The sequence below is a fragment of the Bombina bombina genome, chromosome 4 (genome assembly GCF_027579735.1).
Source record: "Bombina bombina isolate aBomBom1 chromosome 4, aBomBom1.pri, whole genome shotgun sequence".
Classification (NCBI taxonomy): domain Eukaryota; kingdom Metazoa; phylum Chordata; class Amphibia; order Anura; family Bombinatoridae; genus Bombina; species Bombina bombina.
The window spans coordinates 1230462284-1230486467 of NC_069502.1; the positions used below are offsets into that span (position 1 = coordinate 1230462284).

The 24184-nt window shown below is 42.5% G+C and overlaps 1 protein-coding gene across 1 annotated transcript in view; it reads left to right on the forward strand.

Annotated features, from left to right (window-relative positions):
• The window catches only part of CUL9 (cullin 9), a gene marked incomplete in the record, with an annotated part of 1346550 nt that overhangs the window by 1209496 nt on the left and 112870 nt on the right, over window positions 1–24184 (forward strand). Inside the window, 1 exon segment of the mRNA XM_053712774.1 lies at window positions 5314–5424. Coding sequence (XP_053568749.1) covers window positions 5314–5424 — 111 coding nt within the window.

The following is a 24184-nucleotide window of genomic DNA, read 5'->3' on the forward strand; positions in this document are numbered from 1 at the left end:
GTTTTTTAAAATTGTTTTTTCACTGAATAAAGTGTTTTCCAAGCTTGCTTGTCTCATTACTAGCCTGTTCAACATGTCTGACATTGAGGAAACTCCTTGTTCAATATGTTTAGAAGCCATTGTGGAACCCCCTCTTAGAATGTGTCCCACATGTACTGATATGTCTATAAATTGCAAACAGCATATTTTGACTTATAAGAGTTTGGCACTGGATGATTCTCAGACAGAAGGAAATCAGGTTATGCCATCTAGTTCTCCCCAAGTGTCACAACCAGTAACGCCCGCACAAGTGACGCCAAGTACCTCTAGTGCGTCTAATTCTTTCACCTTGCAAGATATGGCCACAGTTATGAATTCTACCCTCACAGAGGTTTTATCTAAACTGCCTGGGTTGCAAGGGAAGCGCAGTAGCTCTGGGTTAAGAACAAATGCTGAGCCTTCTGACGCTTTAGTAGCCGTATCCGATGTACCCTCACAATGTTCAGAAGTAGGGGTGAGGGATTTGCTGTCTGAGGGAGAGATTTCTGATTCAGGAAAGATGTTCCCTCAGACAGATTCAGATATGACGGCCTTTAAATTTAAGCTAGAACACCTCCACTTATTGCTCAGGGAGGTTTTAGCGACTCTGGATGATTGTGACCCTATTGTAGTTCCAGATAAATTGTGTAAAATGGACAAATATTTAGAGGTTCCTGTCTACACTGATGTTTTTCCGGTCCCTAAGAGGATTTCGGACATTGTTACTAAGGAGTGGGATAGACCAGGTATTCCGTTCGCTCCCCCTCCTACTTTTAAGAAGATGTTTCCCATATCCGACACTATGCGGGACTCGTGGCAGACGGTCCCTAGGGTGGAGGGAGCTATTTCTACTCTAGCTAAGAGTACAACTATACCTATTGAGGACAGTTGTGCTTTCAAAGATCCTATGGATAAAAAATTAGAGGGTCTCCTAAAGAAAATTTTTGTTCATCAGGGTTTTCTTCTCCAACCTATAGCGTGCATTGTTCCTGTAACCACTGCAGCTGCCTTTTTCTTTCGAGGCTCTGGAAGAGGCTCTTCAGGTGGAGACCCCATTAGATGATATTCTGGATAGAATTAGGGCTCTTTAAGATAGCTAATTCTTTCATTACAGATGCCGCTTTTCAACTGGCTAAATTAGCGGCAAAGAATTCAGGTTTTGCCATTTTCGCGCGTAGAGCGTTATGGCTTAAGTCCTGGTTGGCTGATGTGTCATCAAAATCTAAGCTTTTGACCATCCCTTTCAAGGGTAAGACCCTATTCGGGCCTGAACTGAAATAGATCATTTCAGATATCACTGGAGGGAAAGGTCATGCCCTCCCTCAGGATAAGTCAAATAAAATGAGGACCAAACAAAATAATTTTCGCTCCTTTTGAAACTTCAAAGGTGGTTCGCTTCCTCTTTCCCTGCTGCAAGGCAAGAGGGGAACTTTGCTCAACCCAAATCAGTCTGGAGACCTAACCAGGCTTGGAAGCCTGCCGCTGGTAGCCCCCGATCCGGGAGCGGATCTGGTAGGGGGCACACTTTCTCTCTTTGCTCTGGCTTGGGCAAGAGACGTTCAGGACTCCTGGGCTTTAGAAATCGTAACCCAGGGGTACCTTCTAGATTTCAAAGATTCTCCTCCAAGGGGGAGATTCCATCTTTCTCAATTGTCTGTAAACCAGACAAAAAGAGAGGCGTTCTTACGCTGTGTAGAAGACCTATTTACCATGGGAGTGATCTGCCCAGTTCCGAAAACAGAACAGGGGCAGGGGTTCTACTCCAATCTGTTTGTGGTTCCCAAAAAAGAGGGAACCTTCAGACCAATCCTAGATCTCAAGATCCTAAACCAATTCCACAGAGTCCCATCCTTCAAGATGGAGACCATTCGGACTATCTTACCATTGATCCAGGAGGGTCAATATATGACCACCGTGGATTTAAAGGATAAGTATCTACACATTCCTATCCACAAAGATCATCACCAGTTCCTCAGGTTTGCCTTTCTGGACAAGCATTACCAGTTTGTGGCTCTTCCCTTTGGGTTGGCCACGGCTCCCAGAAATTTTCACAAAGGGGCTAGGGTCCCTTCTAACAGTCCTAAGGCCGCAGGGCATAGCAGTGGCGCCTTATCTACAAGACATCCTAATTCAAGTGTCGACTTTCCAACTAGCCAAATCTCACACGGACATCGTGTTGGCCTTTCTAAGATCTCATGGGTGGAAGGTGAACATAAAAAAGAGTTCTCTTTCCCCTCTCACAAGAGTTTCATTCATAGGGACTCTGATAGACTCGGTGGACATGAAAATATTTCTGACGGAGGTCAGGAAATCAAAGATTTTAACCACCTGTCGAGCTCTTCATTCCATTCCTCGGCCGTCAGTGGTTCAGTGTATGGAGGTAATCGGACTAATGGTAGCGGCAATGGACATAGTTCCGTTTGCTCACTTACATCTCAGACCACTGCAACTATGCATGCTCAGACAGTGGAATGGGGATTATGCAGATTTATCTCCTCAGATAAATCTGGATCAGGAGACCAGAGATTCTCTTCTTTGGTGGTTGTCACAGGATCACCTGTCCCATGGAATGTGTTTCCGCAGGCCAGCGTGGGTTGTAGTGACGACGGACGCCAGACTACTGGGCTGGGGTGCAGTCTGGAATTCCCTGAAAGCACAGGGTTTGTGGACTCAGGAGGAGGCCCTCCTACCGATAAACATTCTAGAATTAAGAGCAATATTCAATGCTCTTCAGGCGTGGCCTCAGCTGGCTTCGGTCAGATTCATCAGATTTCATTCGGACAACATCACGACTGTGGCTTATATCAATCATCAGGGGTAACAAGGAGTTCCTTAGCGATGATGGAAGTTTCCAGAATAATCCGATGGGCAGAGACTCACTCTTGCCATCTATCAGCAATCTATATCCCAGGGGTAGAGAACTGGGAGGCGGATTTTCTAAGTCGTCAGACTTTTCATCCGGGGGAGTGGGAACTCCATCCGGAGGTGTTTGCTCAACTGGTTCAGCTATGGGGCACACCAGAATTGGATCTGATGGCGTCTCGTCAGAACCCCAAACTTCATTGTTATGGGTCCAGGTCAAGGGATCCTCAGGCAGTACTGATAGATGCTCTAGCAGTACCCTGGTTGTTCAACCTGGCTTATGTGTTTCCACCATTCCCTCTCCTTCCGCGTCTGATTGCCAGAATCAAACAGGAGAGAGCTTCAGTGATTTTGATAGCACCTGCATGGCCACGCAGGACTTGGTATGCAGACCTGGTGGACATGTCATCTCTGCCACTGAGACAGGACCTTTTGATTCAAGGTCCGTTAGAGCATCCAAATCTAATTTCTCTGCGACTGACTGCTTGGAGATTGAACGCTTGATTTTATCAAAGCAGGGTTTCTCTGAGTCAGTCATAGATACCTTGATTCAGGCTCGAAAGCCTGTCACCATGAAAATCTATCATAAGATATGGCGTAAATATCTTTTTTGGTGCGAATCCAAAGGCTACTCATGGAGTAAGATCAGGATTCCTAGGATTTTGTCCTTTCTCCAAGAGGGATTGGAGAAGGGATTGTCAGCTAGTTCCTTAAAGGGGCAGATTTCTGCTTTGTCTATTCTATTGCACAAGCGTCTGGCAGATGTCCCAGACGTTCGGGCTTTCTGTCAGGCTTTAGTTAGAATCAAGCCTGTGTTTAAACCTGTTGCTCCGCCATGGAGTTTGAATTTAGTTCTTAAAGTTCTTCAAGGGGTTCCGTTTGAACCCATGATTCCATAGATATTAAGCTTCTATCTTGGAAAGTTCTGTTTCTAGTTGCTATCTCTTCAGCTCGAAGAGTTTCTAAACTATCTGCATTACAATGTGACTCGCCTTATCTTGTTTTCCATGCTGATAAGGTGGTTTTGCGTACCAAACCTGGATTCCTCCCTAAGGTTGTTACAGGAATATCAATCAGGAAATTGTTGTTCCTTCTCTGTGTCCTAATCCTTCTTCTAAGAAGGAACGTCTGTTGCACAACTTGGACGTGGTTCGTGCTTTGAAGTTTTATTTGCAAGCAACCAAAGATTTCCGTCAAACATCTTCTTTGTTTGTTGTCTATTCTGGAAAGTGTAGAGGTCAAAAGGCTACGGCTACCTCTCTTTCCTTTTGGCTGAAAAGCATCATCCGTTTGGCTTATGAGACTGCTGGACAACAGCCTCCTGAAAGAATTACAGCTCATTCTACTAGAGCGGTGGCTTCCACATGGGCTTTTAAAAATGATGCTTCTGTTGAACAAATTTGTAAGGCTGCGACTTGGTCTTGATACTTTTGCTTCTTCGGAGGCTATTTTTGGGAGAAAGGTTCTGCAAGCAGTGGTGCCTTCCGTTTAGGTTCCTGTCTTGTCCCTCCCTTCATCCGTGTCCTAAAGCTTTGGTATTGGTATCCCACAAGTAATGATGAAACCGTGGACTCGGTACATCTTGCAAAAGAAAACAAAATTTATACTTACCTGATAAATTTCTTTCTTTTGTGATGTACCGAGTCCACGGCCCGCCCTGTCTATTCAAGACAGATAGTATTTTTTATTGAAAACTTCAGTCACCTCTGCACCTTATAGTTTCTCCTTTTTCTTCCTAAGCCTTCGGTCGAATGACTGGGGGGTGGAGTTAAGGGGGGAGCTATATAGACAGCTCTGCTGTGGGTGCTCTCTTTGCCACTTCGTGTTAGGAAAGATAATATCCCACAAGTAACGATGAAACCGTGGACTCGGTACATCGCAAAAGAAAGAAATTTATCAGGTAAGCATAAATTTTGTTTTTATGCCTCTCATTTCCGTTTATATGGAAGAGAGAGAAGCATAACGAGTTTGTTTCGGTTCCCTTGCTTGTTTGGCCAATCTCATTGAGGAATTATTAATTTAGAGATGATTCGATGATGCAATGATCGATCCATTGACAGGATGTTGTGTGTGCTGTTCATCTGCTGTTAGCCACTGAAGGTCTGACCGATCATAGACACAGGCTTTATTGTACTCCCTCCTGCAAAGCCTTTAGTGGTAACATTTTATTATAAGCCTCATTATATATAACCCTGATGTTCTGATGTAACTCTCACAAATGGAGAGTTTATGGTTTCCAAGATCAGACATAAATAAGCTGATAATCTGCCCCATATACATTGTTGGCTGTCCTTTCCCAGGAATCTCACTGCTCTGGTATGTAATGGTACCCGGTACAGACCACAACACAGCCTATAAAAGTATTGTGTGAGTTGTATTTATGCTGATTGTATATTGAATATAACATTTATATGCTATGTTTGCTTATTGCAGGATTTTGCAATCTCTCTGCGGAATCGTTTGAGTGTACTTGGTGAGGATGTCCCTCTGCGTACTCTTACTCTCCTTATTACATCTTGTAAAGTCCTGGAACAAAGCCGAAAGGTGAGCATGCACAATCAAAGCAGACTCCTCTGCTAAATACCTATACTTTACAATGCTTTTCCTCCAGGAAAGCACTTATCCTCCCATTAAACTGCCTCCAGGAAACCTCTCCTCCTATCTCATAGTCTTCAAACTACCGCTCCTGCTATCTCACTGTTTTTTAATTGCCACCTCTCCTGCTATGTCACTGTCTTCAGAATACCGCTCTTGTTATCTCACTGTCATCAGAATACCGCTCTTGTTATCTCACTGTCATCAGAATACCGCTCGTTATCTCACTGTCATCAGAATATCGCTCTTGTTATCTCACTGTCATCAGAATATCGCTCTTGTTATCTCACTGTCATCAGAATACCGCTCTTGTTATCTCACTGTCATCAGAATACCGCTCTTGTTATCTCACTGTCATCAGAATACCGCTCTTGTTATCTCACTGTCATCAGAATACCGCTCTTGTTATCTCACTGTCATCAGAATACCGCTCTTGTTATCTCACTGTCATCAGAATACCGCTCTTGTTATCTCACTGTCATCAGAATAACGCTCTTGCTATGACACTGTCTTCAGAATACCGCTCCTGCTATCTCAGTCTTTAGAATACCGCTCTTGCTATCTCACTGTCTTCAGAATACCGCTCCTGCTATCTCACTGTCTTCAGAATACCGCTCCTGCTATCTCACTGTCTTCAGAATACCGCTCCTGCTATCTCACTGTCTTCAGAATACCGCTCCTGCTATATCACTGTCTTCAGAATACCGCTCCTGCTATATCACTGTCTTCAGAATACCGCTCCTGCTATGTCACTGTCTTCAAAATACCGCTCCTGCTATGTCACTGTCTTCAGAATACTGATCCTGCTATGTCACTGTCTTCAGAATACCGCTTCTGCTATGTCACTGTCTTCAGAATACCGCTCTTTCTATCTCACTGTCATCAGAATACCGCTCCTGCTTTCTCAGTCTTTAGAATACCGCTCCTGCTATCTCACTGTCATCAGAATACCGCTCCTGCTATCTCAGTCTTTAAAATACCGCTCCTGCTATCGCAGTCTTTAGAATTCCACTCCTGCTATGTCACTGTCTTCAGAATACAGCTCCTGCTATCTCATTGTCTTCAGAATACCGCTCTTGCTATCACACTGTCATCAGAATACCGCTCCTGCTATCTCAATCTTTAGAATACCACCGCTGCTATGTCACTGTCTTCAGAATACAGCTCCTGCTATCTCACTGTCTTCAGAATACCGCTCCTGCTATCTCACTCTCTTCAAAATACCGCTCCTGCTATCTAAGTGTTTAGAATACCGCTCCTACTATTTCACTGTCATTGGAATACTGCTCCTGCTATCTCACTGTCTTCAAAATACCGCTCTTACTATGACACTGTCTTCAGAATACCGCTCTTGCTATGATACTGTCTTCAGAATACCGCTCCTGCTATCTCTGTCTTTAGAATACCGCTCCTGCTATCTCAGTCTTTAGAATACCGCTCCTGCTATCTCACTGTCTTCAGAATACCGCTCCTGCTATCTCACTGTTTTCAGAATACCGCTCCTGCTATCTCACTGTCTTCAGAATGCCACCCCTGCCATCTCACTGTCGTTAGAATGCGACCCTTGCCATCTCACTGTCGTTAGAATGCGACCCTTGCCATCTCACTGCCGTTAGAATACCACCCCTGCCATCTCACTGCCGTTAGAATGCCACCCCTGCCATCTCACTGCCGTTAGAATGCCACCCCTGCCATCTCACTGCCGTTAGAATGACACCCCTGCCATCTCACTGCCGTTAGAATGCCGCTCCTGCTATCTCACTGCCGTTAGAATGTCGCTCCTGCTATTTCACTGCCGTTAGAATGTCGCTCCTGCTATCTCACTGTTGTTAGAATGTCGCTCCTGCTATCTCACTGTCGTTAGAATGTCGCTCCTGCTATCTCACTGTCGTTAGAATGTCGCTCCTGCTATCTCACTGCCGTTAGAATGTCGCTCCTGCTATTTCACTGCCATTAGAATGTCGCTCCTGCTATCTCACTGTTGTTAGAATGTCGCTCCTGCTATCTCACTGTCGTTAGAATGTCGCTCCTGCTATCTCACTGTCGTTAGAATGTCGCTCCTGCTATCTCACTGCCGATAGAATGTCGCTCCTGCTATCTCACTGCCGTTAGAATGCCGCTCCTGCTATCTCACTGCCGTTAGAATGTCGCTCCTGCTATCTCACTGTTGTTAGAATGTCGCTCCTGCTATCTCACTGTCGTTAGAATGTCGCTCCTGCTATCTCACTGCCGTTAGAATGTCGCTCCTGCTATCTCACTGCCGTTAGAATGTCGCTCCTGCTATCTCACTGCCGTTAGAATGTCGCTCCTGCTATCTTACTGCCGTTAGAATGTAGCCCCTGCTATCTCACTGCCGTTAGAATGTAGCCCCTTCTACCCCACTGCCGTTAGAATGTCGCTCCTGCTATCTGACTGCCGTTAGAATGTCGCTCTTGCTAGCTCACTGTCATTAGAATGTCGCTCCTGCTATCTCACTGCCGTTAGAATGTCACTCCTGCTATCTCACTGCCATTAGAATATCGCTCCTGCTATCTCACTGTTGTTAGAATGTCGCTCGTGCTATCTCACTTTCGTTAGAATGTCGCTCGTGCTATCTCACTTTCGTTAGAATGTCGCTCCTGCTATCTCACTGTCGTTAGAATGTCGCTCCTGCTATCTCACTGCCGATAGAATGCCACCCCTGCTATCTCACTGCCGTTAGAATGCCGCTCCTGCTATCTCACTGCCATTAGAATGCCGCTCCTGCTATCTCACTGCCGTTAGAATGTCGCTCCTGCTATCTCACTGCCGTTAGAATGTCGCTCCTGCTATCTCACTGCCGTTAGAATGTCGCTCCTTCTACCCCACTGCTGTTAGAATGTCGCTCCTGCTATCTCACTGCCGTTAGAATGTCGCTCCTGCTATCTCACTGCCGTTAGAATGTAGCCCCTTCTACCCCACTGCCGCTAGATTACTGCTTCTGCTATCTCACTGAAATTAGAATGCAGCTCCTGCTATCTTACGGTCTTCAGAATACTTCTTCTCTTATCCCTCTGTCTATAGAATACCTGACTCTACATCACATTGTAGCCAGAATACCCCTCTTCCCATTGCACCCCCACCACAGTTATCACGCTACTGTAGGCACCACTCTTTATTACCTTAACGCAATTTCTCAATGCTCAGGAAAGCTTTAATAGTGGTATAGATACCTCAGTCTGTGCCAGTTTCTTATTCTAGAAATTATGAATAAAGAAAAAAGCAACACTACCTGCCCACGTTTCCCTTCATTTTTATTAGTTAACAAATTGGATATCTTAAATTTCTCTTGTAAGGTGTATCCAGTCCACGGATTCATCCATTACTTGTAGGATATTCTCCTTCCCAACAGGAAGCTGCAAGAGGATCACCCACAGCAGAGCTGTCTATATAGCTCCTCCCCTAACTGCCACCCCCAGTCATTCTCTTGCAGCTCTCGACAAGGGAAGTAGCTAGAGAGATGTGGTGAATTAGTGTAGTTTATCTTCAATCAAAAGTTTGTTATTTTTAAACTGTGCCGGCGTTGTACTGTTTTTTTTACCTCAGGCAGAAATTGGAAGAAGAATTTGCCTGAGGTTTTTGATAATCTTAGCAGGTTGTAACTAAGGTCCACTGCTCTTCTCACACATAACTTAAGAGTATGGGGAAACTTCAGCTGGGAGAACGGCCTGCAGAATTAACTGCCCTTAGGTATGTTCAGTCTATTTTTTTCTAGAGGATGATAAGAACTAGAAAATGCTGACAGTGCCTGATATAGTTAAGGTAAGCCTGATTGCAGTGATATAATAACGACTGGCATCATGCTTGCAGTAAAGGGTAATTTTCATATTACTTTCTATTATGGCTTAGTATGTAAAACGTTATATATATAAAGGAACGTTTTTTACTGAGGTGATAAATCTTTATTTGGGGCCTAGTTTTCCACATGGCTGTTATTTTACTCCTAGGAATAGTTTTTTAAGGCCCTCTGACTTTGAGTGCATGGTGGGAGGGGCCTATTTTCGCACTCTAATTGTGCAGTTGTTTTTTACATTCTGAGACATCCAGCTTCCCTGAAGGAGTCCCCTGTCATATTGGACCTCTGTAAAGGGTTTTTGTGCCTACAAAAGTCGTTTTATGGGAAGGTAGGAGCCACAGTAGAGCTGTGGCAGTTTGCTTGTGACTGTTTTAACGGTTTTTACCGTTTTTTTGCTTCGTTTTTGAACCTGAGGGATTAATCATCCATTTGCAAGTGGGTGCAATGCTATTTTAGTCTATTATATACACTGTAAAAATTTCATAGAGTTAACTGCTTTCTCTTGTTAAGTGTATCCAGTCCACGGATCATCCATTACTTGTGGGATATTCTCCTTCCCAACAGGAAGTTGCAAGAGGATCACCCACAGCAGAGCTGCTATATAGCTCCTCCCCTCACTGCCATACCCAGTCATTCTCTTGCAACTCTCAACAAAGAAGGAGGTCGTAAGAGGAGAGTGGTGTTTTATACTTAGTTTATGTATCCAGTCCACGGATCATCCATTACTTGTGGGATATTCTCCTTCCCAACAGGAAGTTGCAAGAGGATCACCCACAGCAGAGCTGCTATATAGCTCCTCCCCTCACTGCCATACCCAGTCATTCTCTTGCAACTCTCAACAAAGAAGGAGGTCGTAAGAGGAGAGTGGTGTTTTATACTTAGTTTATTTCTTCAATCAAAAGTTTATTTTAAAATGGTACCGGAGTGTACTGTTTATCTCAGGCAGTATTTAGAAGAAGAATCTGCCTGCGTTTTCTATGATCTTAGCAGAAGTAACTAAGATCCATTGCTGTTCTCACATATTCTGAGGAGTGAGGTAACTTCAGAGGGGGAATGGCGTGCAGGTTTTCCTGCAATAAGGTATGTGCAGTTAATATTTTTCTAGGGAATGGAATTTACTAGAAAATGCTGCTGATACCGAAGTAATGTAAGTAAAGCCTTAAATGTAGTGATAGCGACTGGTATCAGGCTTATTAACAGAGATACATACTCTTATAAAAGTGTAATGTAAAACGTTTGCTGGAATGTTTAATCGTTTTTTATATATGTTTGGTGATAAAACTTATTGGGGCCTAGTTTTTTCCACATGCTTAGAAACAGTTTCCTGAGGCTTTCCACTGTTGTAATATGAGTGGGAGGGGCCTATTTTAGCGCTTTTTTGCACAGCAAAAATTACAGACACAGACATCCAGCTTCTTCCTGCATGTTCCAGGACATCTCTGGAGGGCTCAAAGGGCTTCAAAGTCGTTTTTGAGGAAGGTAAAAAGCCACAGTAGAGCTGTGGCAGTTGTTGTGACTGTTTGAAAAACGTTTTTGTCATTTATTATTCCGTTTTTGGTATTAAGGGGTTAATCATCCATTTGCAAGTGGGTGCAATGCTCTGCTAACTTATTACATACACTGTAAAAATGTTGTTAGTGTAACTGCCTTTTTTCACTGTTATTTCAAATTTTGACAAAATTTGTGTTTCTTAAAGGCACAGTAACGTTTTTTATATTGCTTGTAAACTTGTTTAAAGTGTTTTCCAAGCTTGCTAGTCTCATTGCTAGTCCGTATAAACATGTCTGACACAGAGGAAACTTGTTCATTATGTTTGAAAGCCATGGTGGAGCCCCATAGGAGAATGTGTACTAAATGTATTGATTTCACCTTAAACAGATCAGTCTTTATCTATAAAAGAATTGTCACCAGAGGGTTCTATCGAGGGGGAAGTTATGCCGACTAACTCTCCGCACGTGTCAGACCCTTCGCCTCCCGCTCAGGGGACGCACGCTAATATGGCGCCAATTACATCAGGGACGCCCATAGCGATTACCTTGCAGGACATGGCTGCAATCATGAATAATACCCTGTCAGAGGTATTATCCAGATTGCCTGAATTAAGAGGCAAGCGCGATAGCTCTGGGGTTAGAAGAGATACAGAGCGCGCAGATGCTGTAAGAGCCATGTCTGATACTGCGTCACAATATGCAGAACATGAGGACGGAGAGCTTCAGTCTGTGGGTGACGTCTCTGACTCGGGGAAACCTGATTCAGAGATTTCTAATTTTAAATTTAAGCTTGAGAACCTCCGTGTATTACTTGGGGAGGTATTAGCTGCTCTGAATGACTGTAACACAGTTGCAGTACCAGAGAAATTGTGTAGGCTGGATAAATACTATGCGGTGCCGGTGTGTACTGATGTTTTTCCTATACCTAAAAGGCTTACAGAAATTATTAGCAAAGAGTGGGATAGACCGTGTGTGCCTTTTTCCCCTCCTCCTATTTTTAGAAAAATGTTTCCAATAGACGCCACTACACGGGACTTATGGCAGACGGTCCCTAAGGTGGAGGGAGCAGTTTCTACTTTAGCAAAGCGTACCACTATCCCGGTTGAGGATAGTTGTGCTTTTTCAGATCCAATGGATAAAAAATTGGAGGGTTACTTTAAGAAAATGTTTATTCAACAAGGTTTTATTTTACAGCCCCTTGCATGCATTGCGCCTGTCACTGCTGTGGCGGCATTCTGGTTTGAGGCCCTGGAAGAGGCCATCCATACAGCTCCATTGGCTGAAATTATTGACAAGCTTAGAACGCTTAAGCTAGCTAACTCATTTGTTTCTGATGCCATTGTTCATTTGACTAAACTAACGGCTAAGAATTACGGATTCGCCATCCAGGCGCGTAGGGCGCTATGGCTTAAATCCTGGTCAGCTGACGTGACTTCAAAGTCTAAATTACTCAACATTCCTTTCAAGGGGCAGACCTTATTCGGGCCTGGCTTGAAGGAAATTATTGCTGACATTACTGGAGGTAAGGGTCATACCCTTCCTCAGGACAGGGCCAAATCAAAGGCCAAACAGTCTAATTTTCGTGCCTTTCGAAATTTCAAGGCAGGAGCAGCATCAACTTCCGCTTCAAGACAAGAGGGAACTGTTGCTCATTCCAGACAGGCCTGGAAACCTAACCAGTCCTGGAACAAGGGCAAGCAGGCCAGAAAGCCTGCTGCTGCCCCCAAGACAGCATGAAGGAACGGCCCCCTATCCGGAAACGGATCTAGTGGGGGGCAGACTCTCTCTCTTCGCCCAGGCGTGGGCAAGAGATGTTCAGGATCCCTGGGCCTTGGAGATCATATCTCAGGGATATCTTCTGGACTTCAAAGCTTCTCCTCCACAAGGGAGATTTCATCTTTCAAGGCTATCTGCAAATCAGATAAAGAAAGAGGCATTCCTACGCTGTGTGCAAGACCTCCTAGTTATGGGAGTGATCCATCCAGTTCCGCGGACGGAACAAGGACAGGGTTTTTATTCGAATCTGTTTGTGGTTCCCAAAAAAGAGGGAACCTTCAGACCAATTTTGGATCTAAAGATCTTAAACAAATTCCTCAGAGTTCCATCATTCAAAATGGAAACTATTCGGACCATCCTACCCATGATCCAAGAAGGTCAGTACATGACCGAAGTGGACTTAAAGGATGCCTACCTTCACATACCGATTCACAAAGATCATCATCGGTTTCTAAGGTTTGCCTTTCTAGACAGGCATTACCAATTTGTAGCTCTTCCCTTCGGTTTGGCTACAGCCCCAAGAATCTTTACAAAGGTTCTGGGCTCACTTCTGGCGGTTCTAAGACCGCGAGGCATAGCGGTGGCTCCGTATCTAGACGACATCCTGATACAGGCGTCAAGCTTTCAAGTTGCCAAGTCTCATACAGAGATAGTTCTGGCATTTCTGAGGTCGCACAGGTGGAAAGTGAACGAGGAAAAGAGTTCTCTATCCCCACTCACAAGAGTCTCCTTCTTAGGGACTCTTATAGATTCTGTAGAAATTAAAATTTACCTGAAGGAGTCCAGGTTATCAAAACTTCTAAATGCTTGCCGTGTTCTTCACTCCATTCCGCGCCCTTCGGTAGCTCAGTGTATGGAGGTAATCGGCTTAATGGTAGCGGCAATGGACATAGTGCCATTTGCGCGCCTTAATCTCAGACCGCTGCAATTATGCATGCGGAGTCAGTGGAATGGGGATTACACAGATTTGTCCCCTCTGCTAAATCTGGATCAAGAGACCAGAGATTCTCTTCTCTGGTGGTTGTCTCGGGTACACCTGTCCAAGGGTATGACCTTTCGCAAGCCAGATTGGACAATTGTAACAACAGATGCCAGCCTTCTAGGTTGGGGTGCAGTCTGGAATTCCCTGAAGGCACAGGGATCGTGGACTCAGGAGGAGAAACTCCTTCCAATAAATATTCTGGAGTTAAGAGCGATATTCAATGCTCTTCTAGCTTGGCCTCAGTTAGCAACACTGAGGTTCATCAGATTTCAGTCGGACAACATCACGACTGTGGCTTACATCAACCATCAAGGGGGAACCAGGCGTTCCCTAGCGATGTTAGAAGCCTCAAAAATAATTCGCTGGGCAGAGTACCACTCTTGCCACCTGTCAGCAATCCATATCCCAGGCGTGGAGAACTGGGAGGTGGATTTTCTAAGTCGTCAGACTTTCCATCCGGGGGAGTGGGAACTCCATCCGGAGGTGTTTGCTCAGTTGATTCATCGTTGGGGCAAACCAGAGTTGGATCTCATGGCGTCTCTCCAGAACGCCAAGCTTCCTTGTTATGGATCCAGGTCCAGGGACCCAGAAGCGACGCTGATAGATGCTCTAGCAGTGCCTTGGTTCTTCAACCTGGCTTATGTGTTTCCACCGTTTCCTCTGCTCCCTCGACTGATTGTCAAAATCAAACAGGAGAGAGCATCGGTGATTCTGATAGCACCTGCGTGGCCACGCAGGACTTGGTATGCAGACCTAGTGGACATGTCATCCTTTCCACCATGGACTCTGCCTCTAAGACAGGACCTTCTTATACAAGGTCCTTTCAATCATCCAAATCTAATTTCTCTGAGACTGACTGCATGGAGATTGAAAGTTTGATTCTATCAAAGCATGGCTTCTCCGAGTCAGTCATTGATACTTTAATACAGGCACGAAAGCCTGTCACCAGGAAATCTACCACAAGATATGGAGTAAATATCTTTATTGGTGTGAATCCAAGTATTACTCATGGAGTAAGGTTAGGATTCCTAGAATATTGTCTTTTCTCCAAGAGGGCTTGGACAAAGGATTATCAGCTAGTTCCTTAAAGGGACAGATTTCTGCTCTGTCTATTCTTTTGCACAAGCGTCTGGCAGAGGTTCCAGACGTCCAGGCATTTTGCCAGGCTTTGGTTAGAATTAAGCCTGTGTTTAAACCTGTTGCTCCCCCGTGGAGCTTAAACTTGGTTCTTAAAGTTCTTCAAGGAGTTCCGTTTGAACCCCTTCATTCCATTGATATTAAACTTTTATCTTGGAAAGTTCTGTTTTTGATGGCTATTTCCTCGGCTCAGAGAATCTCTGAGCTATCTGCCTTACAATGTGATTCTCCTTATCTGATTTTTCATGTAGATAAGGTAGTCCTGCGTACCAAACCTGGGTTTTTACCTAAGGTGGTTTCTAACAAGAATATCAATCAAGAGATTGTTGTTCCATCATTGTGTCCTAATCCTTCTTCAAAGAAGGAACGTCTTTTACATAATCTGGACGTAGTCCGTGCCTTGAAGTTTTACTTACAAGCTACTAAAGATTTTCGTCAAACATCTACCCTGTTTGTCGTTTACTCTGGACAGAGGAGAGGTCAAAAAGCTTCGGCAACCTCTCTTTCCTTTTGGCTTCGGAGCATAATACGCCTAGCCTATGAGACTGCTGGACAGCAGCCCCCTGAAAGGATTACAGCTCATTCTACTAGAGCTGTGGCTTCCACCTGGGCCTTTAAAAATGAGGCCTCTGTTGAACAGATTTGCAAGGCCGCGACTTGGTCTTCGCTTCACACTTTTTCCAAATTTTACAAATTTGATACTTTTGCTTCTTCGGAGGCTGTTGTTGGGAGAAAGGTTCTTCAGGCAGTGGTTCCTTCCGCTTAATCCTGCCTTGTCCCTCCCATCATCCGTGTACTTTAGCTTTGGTATTGGTATCCCATAAGTAATGGATGATCCGTGGACTGGATACACTTAACAAGAGAAAACATAATTTATGCTTACCTGATAAATTTATTTCTCTTGTAGTGTATCCAGTCCACGGCCCGCCCTGTCCTTTTAAGGCAGGTCTAAATTTTAATTAAACTACAGTCACCACTGCACCCTATGGTTTCTCCTTTCTCTGTTTGTTTTCGGTCGAATGACTGGATGTGACAGTTAGGGGAGGAGCTATATAGCAGCTCTGCTGTGGGTGATCCTCTTGCAACTTCCTGTTGGGAAGGAGAATATCCCACAAGTAATGGATGATCCGTGGACTGGATACACTACAAGAGAAATAAATTTATCAGGTAAGCATAAATTATGTTTTTTAAAATACATTTTTCCCTAAAGCAAATCATATCTGAGCTTTTGCTAATTTGTTGTTTATACGTGATAAGAGTCTAATGTGCATGGTAAGAACATGTCTCTCAAATCCTTCTGAGGAATACATTCACAATGTAGATTGGGTGGCTATACAGTGTGTTGCAGCTGTCTTGGAATTATGTAGTTAAAGGAGAAAAAAATGTGAAACCAAACACCTAATAGTATGCATATCAGCTTCTTTATATATTCAGTATATACTAGTGTTTTTGCAGTGCTGAAGGATTTGAGGCTAAGCTAAATTTGAGTTAGAAAATAGCCATCGTTATGCAAGTAGCCTGCAAAATGTGTGCTGTTGTCAGTCAAGTCAAGCAAGACATAAGAAAACACGGCACCTTCAAAGTTAAAGTGATCACAAATCATAACCACCCAGACACGTTTATTACAGCAGTTCGCTCTCATTGTTATCCTCTCTGCAGCACCAGATGTGTGGGTGTTAGAGTTGTGATATGCGATCACTTTAACTTTTATTTTTCACTCTCTCTTTACCTGATTAATGCCCTTTTCAACTGTTTGAGCTGCTGAACTTCAAGTGACAGCCAGCACACACTCCAAAACGGACAATTAACAAAAATCTGCTGCTCGTTCTAGTCTAATAGGCACTTAATACTATACACACACTATATATCTTTCTTTCATGTAATTAGCAAGAGTCCATGAGCTAGTGACGTATGGGATATACATTCCTACCAGGAGGGGCAAAGTTTCCCCAACCTCAAAATGCCTATAAATACACCCCTCACCACACCCACAAATCAGTTTTACAAACTTTGCCTCCTATGGAGGTGGTGAAGTAAGTTTGTGCTAGATTCTACGTTGATATGCGCTTCGCAGCAAGTTGGAGCCCGGTTTTCCTCTCAGCGTGCATTGAATGTCAGAGGGATGTGAGGAGAGTATTGCCTATTTGAATGCAGTGATCTCCTTCTACGGGGTCTATTTCATAGGTTCTCTGTTATCGGTCGTAGAGATTCATCTCTTACCTCCCTTTTCAGATCGACGATATACTCTTATATATACCATTACCTCTGCTGATTCTCGTTTCAGTACTGGTTTGGCTTTCTACAAACATGTAGATGAGTGTCCTGGGGTAAGTAAATCTTATTTTCTGTGACACTCTAAGCTATGGTTGGGCACTTTGTTTATAAAGTTCTAAATATATGTATTCAAACATTTATTTGCCTTGACTCAGAATGTTCAACTTTCCTTATTTTCAGACAGTCAGTTTCATATTTGGGATAATGCCTTTGATTTAATCATTTTTTCTTACCTTCAAAAATTTGACTCTTCCCTGTGGGTTGTTAGGCTCGCGGGGGCTGAAAATGCTTCATTTTATTGCGTCATTCTTGGCGCAGACTTTTTTGGCGCAAAAAAATCGTTTCCGTTTCCGGCGTCATACGTGTCGCCGGAAGTTGCGTCATTTTTTTGACGTTATTTTGCGCCAAAGATGTCGGCGTTCCGGATGTGGCGTCATTTTGGCGCCAAAAAAGCATTTAGGCGCCAAATAATGTGGGCGTCTTATTGGCGCGAAAAATATGGACGTCGCTTTTGTCTCCACATTATTTAAGTCTCATTTTTCATTGCTTCTGGTTGCTAGAAGCTTGTTCTTTGGCATTTTTTCCCATTCCTGAAACTGTCATTTAAGGAATTTGTTCAATTTTGCTTTATATATATGTTGTTTTTTCTCTTACATATTGCAAGATGTCTCACGTTGCATCTGAGTCAGAAGATACTACAGGAAAATCGCTGTCTAGTGCTGGATCTACCAAAGCTAAGTGTATCTGCTGTAAACTTTTGGTAGCTATTCCTCCAGCTGTTGTTTGTATTGATTGTCATGACAAATTTGTTAAAGCAGATAATATTTCCTTTAGTAAAGTACCATTGCCTGTTGCAGTTCCTTCAACATCTAAGGTGCAGAATGTTCCTGATAATATAAGAGATTTTGTTTCTGAATCCATAAAGAAGGCTATGTCTGTTATTTCTCCTTCTAGTAAACGTAAAAAATCTTTTAAAACTTCTCTCCCTACAGATGAATTTTTAAATGAACATCATCATTCTGATTCTGATGACTCTTCTGGTTCAGAGGATTCTGTCTCAGAGGTTGATGCTGATAAATCTTCATATTTATTTAAAATGGAATTTATTCGTTCTTTACTTAAAGAAGTACTAATTGCTTTAGAAATAGAGGATTCTGGTCCTCTTGATACTAATTCTAAACGTTTGGATAAGGTATTTAAAGCTCCTGTGGTTATTCCAGAAGTTTTTCCTGTTCCTAATGCTATTTCTGCAGTAATTTCCAAAGAATGGGATAAATTGGGTAATTCATTTACTCCTTCTAAACGTTTTAAGCGATTATATCCTGTGCCGTCTGACAGATTAGAATTTTGGGACAAAATCCCTAAAGTTGATGGGGCTATTTCTACCCTTGCTAAACGTACTACTATTCCTACGTCAGATGGTACTTCGTTTAAGGATCCTTTAGATAGGAAAATTGAATCCTTTCTAAGAAAAGCTTATCTGTGTTCAGGTAATCTTCTTAGACCTGCTATATCTTTGGCTGATGTTGCTGCAGCTTCAACTTTCTGGTTGGAAACTTTAGCGCAACAAGTAACAGATCATAATTCTCATAGCATTGTTAATATTCTTCAACATGCTAATAATTTTATTTGTGATGCCATCTTTGATATCATTAGGGTTGATGTCAGGTATATGTCTCTAGCTATTTTAGCTAGAAGAGCTTTATGGCTTAAAACTTGGAATGCTGATATGGCTTCTAAATCAACTTTACTTTCCATTTCTTTCCAGGGTAACAAATTATTTGGTTCTCAGTTGGATTCCATTATTTCAACTGTTACTGGTGGGAAAGGAACTTTTTTACCACAGGATAAAAAATCTAAAGGTAAAAGCAGGGCTAATAATCGTTTTCGTTCCTTTCGTTTCAACAAAGAACAAAAGCCTGATCCTTCATCCTCAGGAGCAGTTTCAGTTTGGAAACCATCTCCAGTCTGGAATAAATCCAAGCCAGCTAGAAAGGCAAAGCCTGCTTCTAAGTCCACATGAAGGTGCGGCCCTCATTCCAGCTCAGCTGGTAGGGGGCAGGTTACGTTTTTTCAAGGAAATTTGGATCAATTCTGTTCACAATCTTTGGATTCAGAGCATTGTTTCAGAAGGGTACAGAATTGGTTTCAAGATGAGACCTCCTGCAAAGAGATTTTTTCTTTCCCGTGTCCCAGTAAATCCAGTAAAAGCTCAAGCATTTCTGAAATGTGTTTCAGATCTAGAGTTGACTGGAGTAATTATGCCAGTTCCAGTTCCGGAACAGGGGATGGGGTTTTATTCAAATCTCTTCATTGTACCAAAGAAGGAGAATTCCTTCAGACCAGTTCTGGATCTAAAAATATTGAATCGTTATGTAAGAATACCAACGTTCAAGATGGTAACTGTAAGGACTATCTTGCCTTTTGTTCAGCAAGGGAATTATATGTCCACAATAGATTTACAGGATGCATATCTGCATATTCCGATTCATCCAGATCATTATCAGTTCCTGAGATTCTCTTTTCTGGACAAGCATTACCAGTTTGTGGCTCTGCCGTTTGGCCTAGCTACAGCTCCAAGAATTTTTACAAAGGTTCTCAGTGCCCTTCTGTCTGTAATCAGAGAACAGGGTATTGTGGTATTTCCTTATTTGGACGATATCTTGGTACTTGCTCAGTCTTTACATTTAGCAGAATCTCATACGAATCGACTTGTGTTGTTTCTTCAAGATCATGGTTGGAGGATCAATTTACCAAAAAGTTCTTTGATTCCTCAGACAAGGGTAACCTTTCTGGGTTTCCAGATGGATTCAGTGTCCATGACTCTGTCTTTAACAGACAAGAGACGTCTAAAATTGATTGCAGCTTGTCGAAACCTTCAGTCACAATCATTCCCTTCGGTAGCCTTATGCATGGAAATTCTAGGTCTTATGACTGCTGCATCGGACGCGATCCCCTTTGCTCGTTTTCACATGCGACCTCTTCAGCTCTGTATGCTGAAGCAATGGTGCAAGGATTACACGAAGATATCTCAATTAATATCTTTAAAACCGATTGTTCGACACTCTCTAACATGGTGGACAGATCACCATCGTTTAATTCAGGGGGCTTCTTTTGTGCTTCCGACCTGGACTGTAATTTCAACAGATGCAAGTCTCTCAGGTTGGGGAGCTGTGTGGGGATCTCTGACGGCACAAGGAGTTTGGGAATCTCAGGAGGTGAGATTACCGATCAATATTTTGGAACTCCGTGCAATTTTCAGAGCTCTTCAGTTTTGGCCTCTTCTGAAGAGAGAATCGTTCATTTGTTTTCAGACAGACAATGTCACAACTGTGGCATACATCAATCATCAAGGAGGGACTCACAGTCCTCTGGCTATGAAAGAAGTATCTCGAATTTTGGTTTGGGCGGAATCCAGCTCCTGTCTAATCTCTGCGGTTCATATCCCAGGTATAGACAATTGGGAAGCGAATTATCTCAGTCGCCAAACGTTGCATCCGGGCGAATGGTCTCTTCACCCAGAGGTATTTCTTCAGATTGTTCAAATGTGGGGACTTCCAGAAATAGATTTGATGGCGTCCCATCTAAACAAGAAACTTCCCAGGTATCTGTCCAGATCCCGGGATCCTCAGGCGGAGGCAGTGGATGCATTATCACTTCCTTGGAAGTATCATCCTGCCTATATCTTTCCGCCTCTAGTTCTTCTTCCAAGAGTAATCTCCAAGATTCTGAAGGAATGCTCGTTTGTTCTGCTGGTAGCTCCGGCATGGCCTCACAGGTTTTGGTATGCGGATCTTGTCCGGATGGCCTCTTGCCAACCGTGGACTCTTCCGTTAAGACCAGACCTTCTGTCACAAGGTCCTTTTTTCCATCCGGATCTGAAATCCTTAAATTTAAAGGTATGGAGATTGAACGCTTGATTCTTGGTCATAGAGGTTTCTCTGATTCCGTGATTAATACTATGTTACAGGCTCGTAAATCTGTATCTCGAGAGATATATTATAGAGTCTGGAAGACTTATATTTCTTGGTGTCTTTCTCATCATTTTTCTTGGCATTCTTTTAGAATACCGAGAATTTTACAATTTCTTCAGGATGGTTTGGATAAGGGTTTGTCCGCAAGTTCTTTGAAAGGACAAATCTCTGCTCTTTCTGTTCTTTTTCATAGAAAGATTGCTATTCTTCCTGATATTCATTGTTTTGTACAAGCTTTGGTTCGTATAAAACCTGTCATTAAGTCAATTTCTCCTCCTTGGAGTTTGAATTTGGTTCTGGGAGCTCTTCAAGCTCCTCCGTTTGAACCTATGCATTCATTGGACATTAAATTACTTTCTTGGAAAGTTTTGTTCCTTTTGGCTATCTCTTCTGCTAGAAGAGTTTCTGAATTATCTGCTCTTTCATGTGAGTCTCCTTTTCTGATTTTTCATCAGGATAAGGCGGTGTTGCGAACTTCTTTTGAATTTTTTACCTAAAGTTGTGAATTCCAACAACATTAGTAGAGAAATTGTGGTTCCTTCATTATGTCCTAATCCTAAGAATTCTAAGGAGAAATCATTGCATTCTTTGGATGTTGTTAGAGCTTTGAAATATTATGTTGAAGCTACGAAATCTTTCCGTAAGACTTCTAGTCTATTTGTTATCTTTTCCGGTTCTAGGAAAGGCCAGAAAGCTTCTGCCATTTCTTTGGCATCTTGGTTGAAATCTTTAATTCATCTTGCCTATGTTGAGTCGGGTAAAACTCCGCCTCAAAGAATTACAGCTCATTCTACTAGGTCAGTATCTACTTCCTGGGCGTTTAGGAATGAAGCTTCGGTTGACCAGATCTGCAAAGCAGCAACTTGGTCTTCTTTGCATACTTTTACTAAATTCTACCATTTTGATGTATTTTCTTCTTCTGAAGCAGTTTTTGGTAGAAAAGTTCTTCAGGCAGCGGTTTCAGTTTGAATCTTCTGCTTTTGTTTTTTGTTAAACTTTATTTTGGGTGTGGATTATTTTCAGCAGGAATTGGCTGTCTTTATTTTATCCCTCCCTCTCTAGTGACTCTTGTGTGGAAAGATCCACATCTTGGGTAGTCATTATCCCATACGTCACTAGCTCATGGACTCTTGTTAATTACATGAAAGAAAACATAATTTATGTAAGAACTTACCTGATAAATTCATTTCTTTCATATTAACAAGAGTCCATGAGGCCCACCCTTTTTTGTGGTGGTTATGATTTTTTTGTATAAAGCACAATTATTCCAATTCCTTATTTTATATGCTTCGCACTTTTTCTTATCACCCCACTTCTTGGCTATTCGTTAAACTGATTTGTGGGTGTGGTGAGGGGTGTATTTATAGGCATTTTAAGGTTTGGGAAACTTTGCCCCTCCTGGTAGGAATGTATATCCCATACGTCACTAGCTCATGGACTCTTGTTAATATGAAAGAAATGAATTTATCAGGTAAGTTCTTACATAAATTATGTTTTTTGCAGTGCTGAAGGATTTGAGGCTAAGCTAAATTTGAGTTAGAAAATAGCCATCGTTATGCAAGTAGCCTGCAAAATGTGTGCTGTTGTCAGTCAAGTCAAGCAAGACATAAGAAAACACGGCACCTTCAAAGTTAAAGTGATCACAAATCATAACCACCCAGACACGTTTATTACAGCAGTTCGCTCTCATTGTTATCCTCTCTGCAGCACCAGATGTGTGGGTGTTAGAGTTGTGATATGCGATCACTTTAACTTTTATTTTTCACTCTCTCTTTACCTGATTAATGCCCTTTTCAACTGTTTGAGCTGCTGAACTTCAAGTGACAGCCAGCACACACTCCAAAACGGACAATTAACAAAAATCTGCTGCTCGTTCTAGTCTAATAGGCACTTAATACTATACACACACTATATATCTTTCTTTCATGTAATTAGCAAGAGTCCATGAGCTAGTGACGTATGGGATATACATTCCTACCAGGAGGGGCAAAGTTTCCCCAACCTCAAAATGCCTATAAATACACCCCTCACCACACCCACAAATCAGTTTTACAAACTTTGCCTCCTATGGAGGTGGTGAAGTAAGTTTGTGCTAGATTCTACGTTGATATGCGCTTCGCAGCAGGTTGGAGCCCGGTTTTCCTCTCAGCGTGCAGTGAATGTCAGAGGGATGTGAGGAGAGTATTGCCTATTTGAATTCAATGATCTCCTTCTACGGGGTCTATTTCATAGGTTCTCTGTTATCGGTCGTAGAGATTCATCTCTTACCTCCCTTTTCAGATCGACGATATACTCTTATATATACCATTACCTCTACTGATTCTCGTTTCAGTACTGGTTTGGCTTTCTACTACATGTAGATGAGTGTCCTGGGGTAAGTAAGTCTTATTTTCTTTGACACTCTAAGCTATGGTTGGGCGCTTTTATATAAAGTTCTAAATATGTGTTCAAACATTTATTTTCCTTGACTCAGGATGTTCAACGTTCCTTATTTCAGACAGTCAGTTTCATATTTGGGATAATGCATATGAATAAATCAATTTTTTACTTACCTTAAAATTTGACTTTTTTCCCTGTGGGCTGTTACGCTCGCGGGGGCTGAAAATGCTTCATTTTATTGCGTCATTCTTGGCGCGGACTTTTTTGGCGCAAACAATTTTTTCTTGTTTCCGGCGTCATACGTGTCGCCGGAAGTTGCGTCATTTTTTGACGGTTTTTTTTTTGCGCCAAAAGTGTCAGCGTTCCGGATGTGGCGTCATTTTTGTCTCCACATTATTTAAGTCTCATTGTTTATTGCTTCTGGTTGCTAGAAGCTTATTCACTGGCATTTTTTCCCATTCCTGAAACTGTCATTTAAGGAATTTGATCAATTTTGCTTTATATGTTGTTTTTTCTATTACATATTTGCAAGATGTCCCAGATTGACCTTGAGTCAGAAGATACTTCTGGAAAATCGCTGTCTGGTGCTGGATCTACCAAAGTTAAGTGTATCTGCTGTAAAGTTGTGGTATCTGTTCGTCCAGCTGTTGTTTGCAATGAATGTCATGACAAACTTGTTAATGCAGATAATATTTCCTTTAGTAATGTTACATTACCTGTTGTTGTTCCAACAACATCTAATACTCAGAGTGTTCCTGTCAACATAAGAGATTTTGTTTCTAAATCCATTAAGAAGGCTATGTCTGTTATTCCTCCTTCTAGTAAACGTAAAAGGTCTTTTAAAACTTCTCATTTCTTTCATGTAATTAGCAAGAGTCCATGA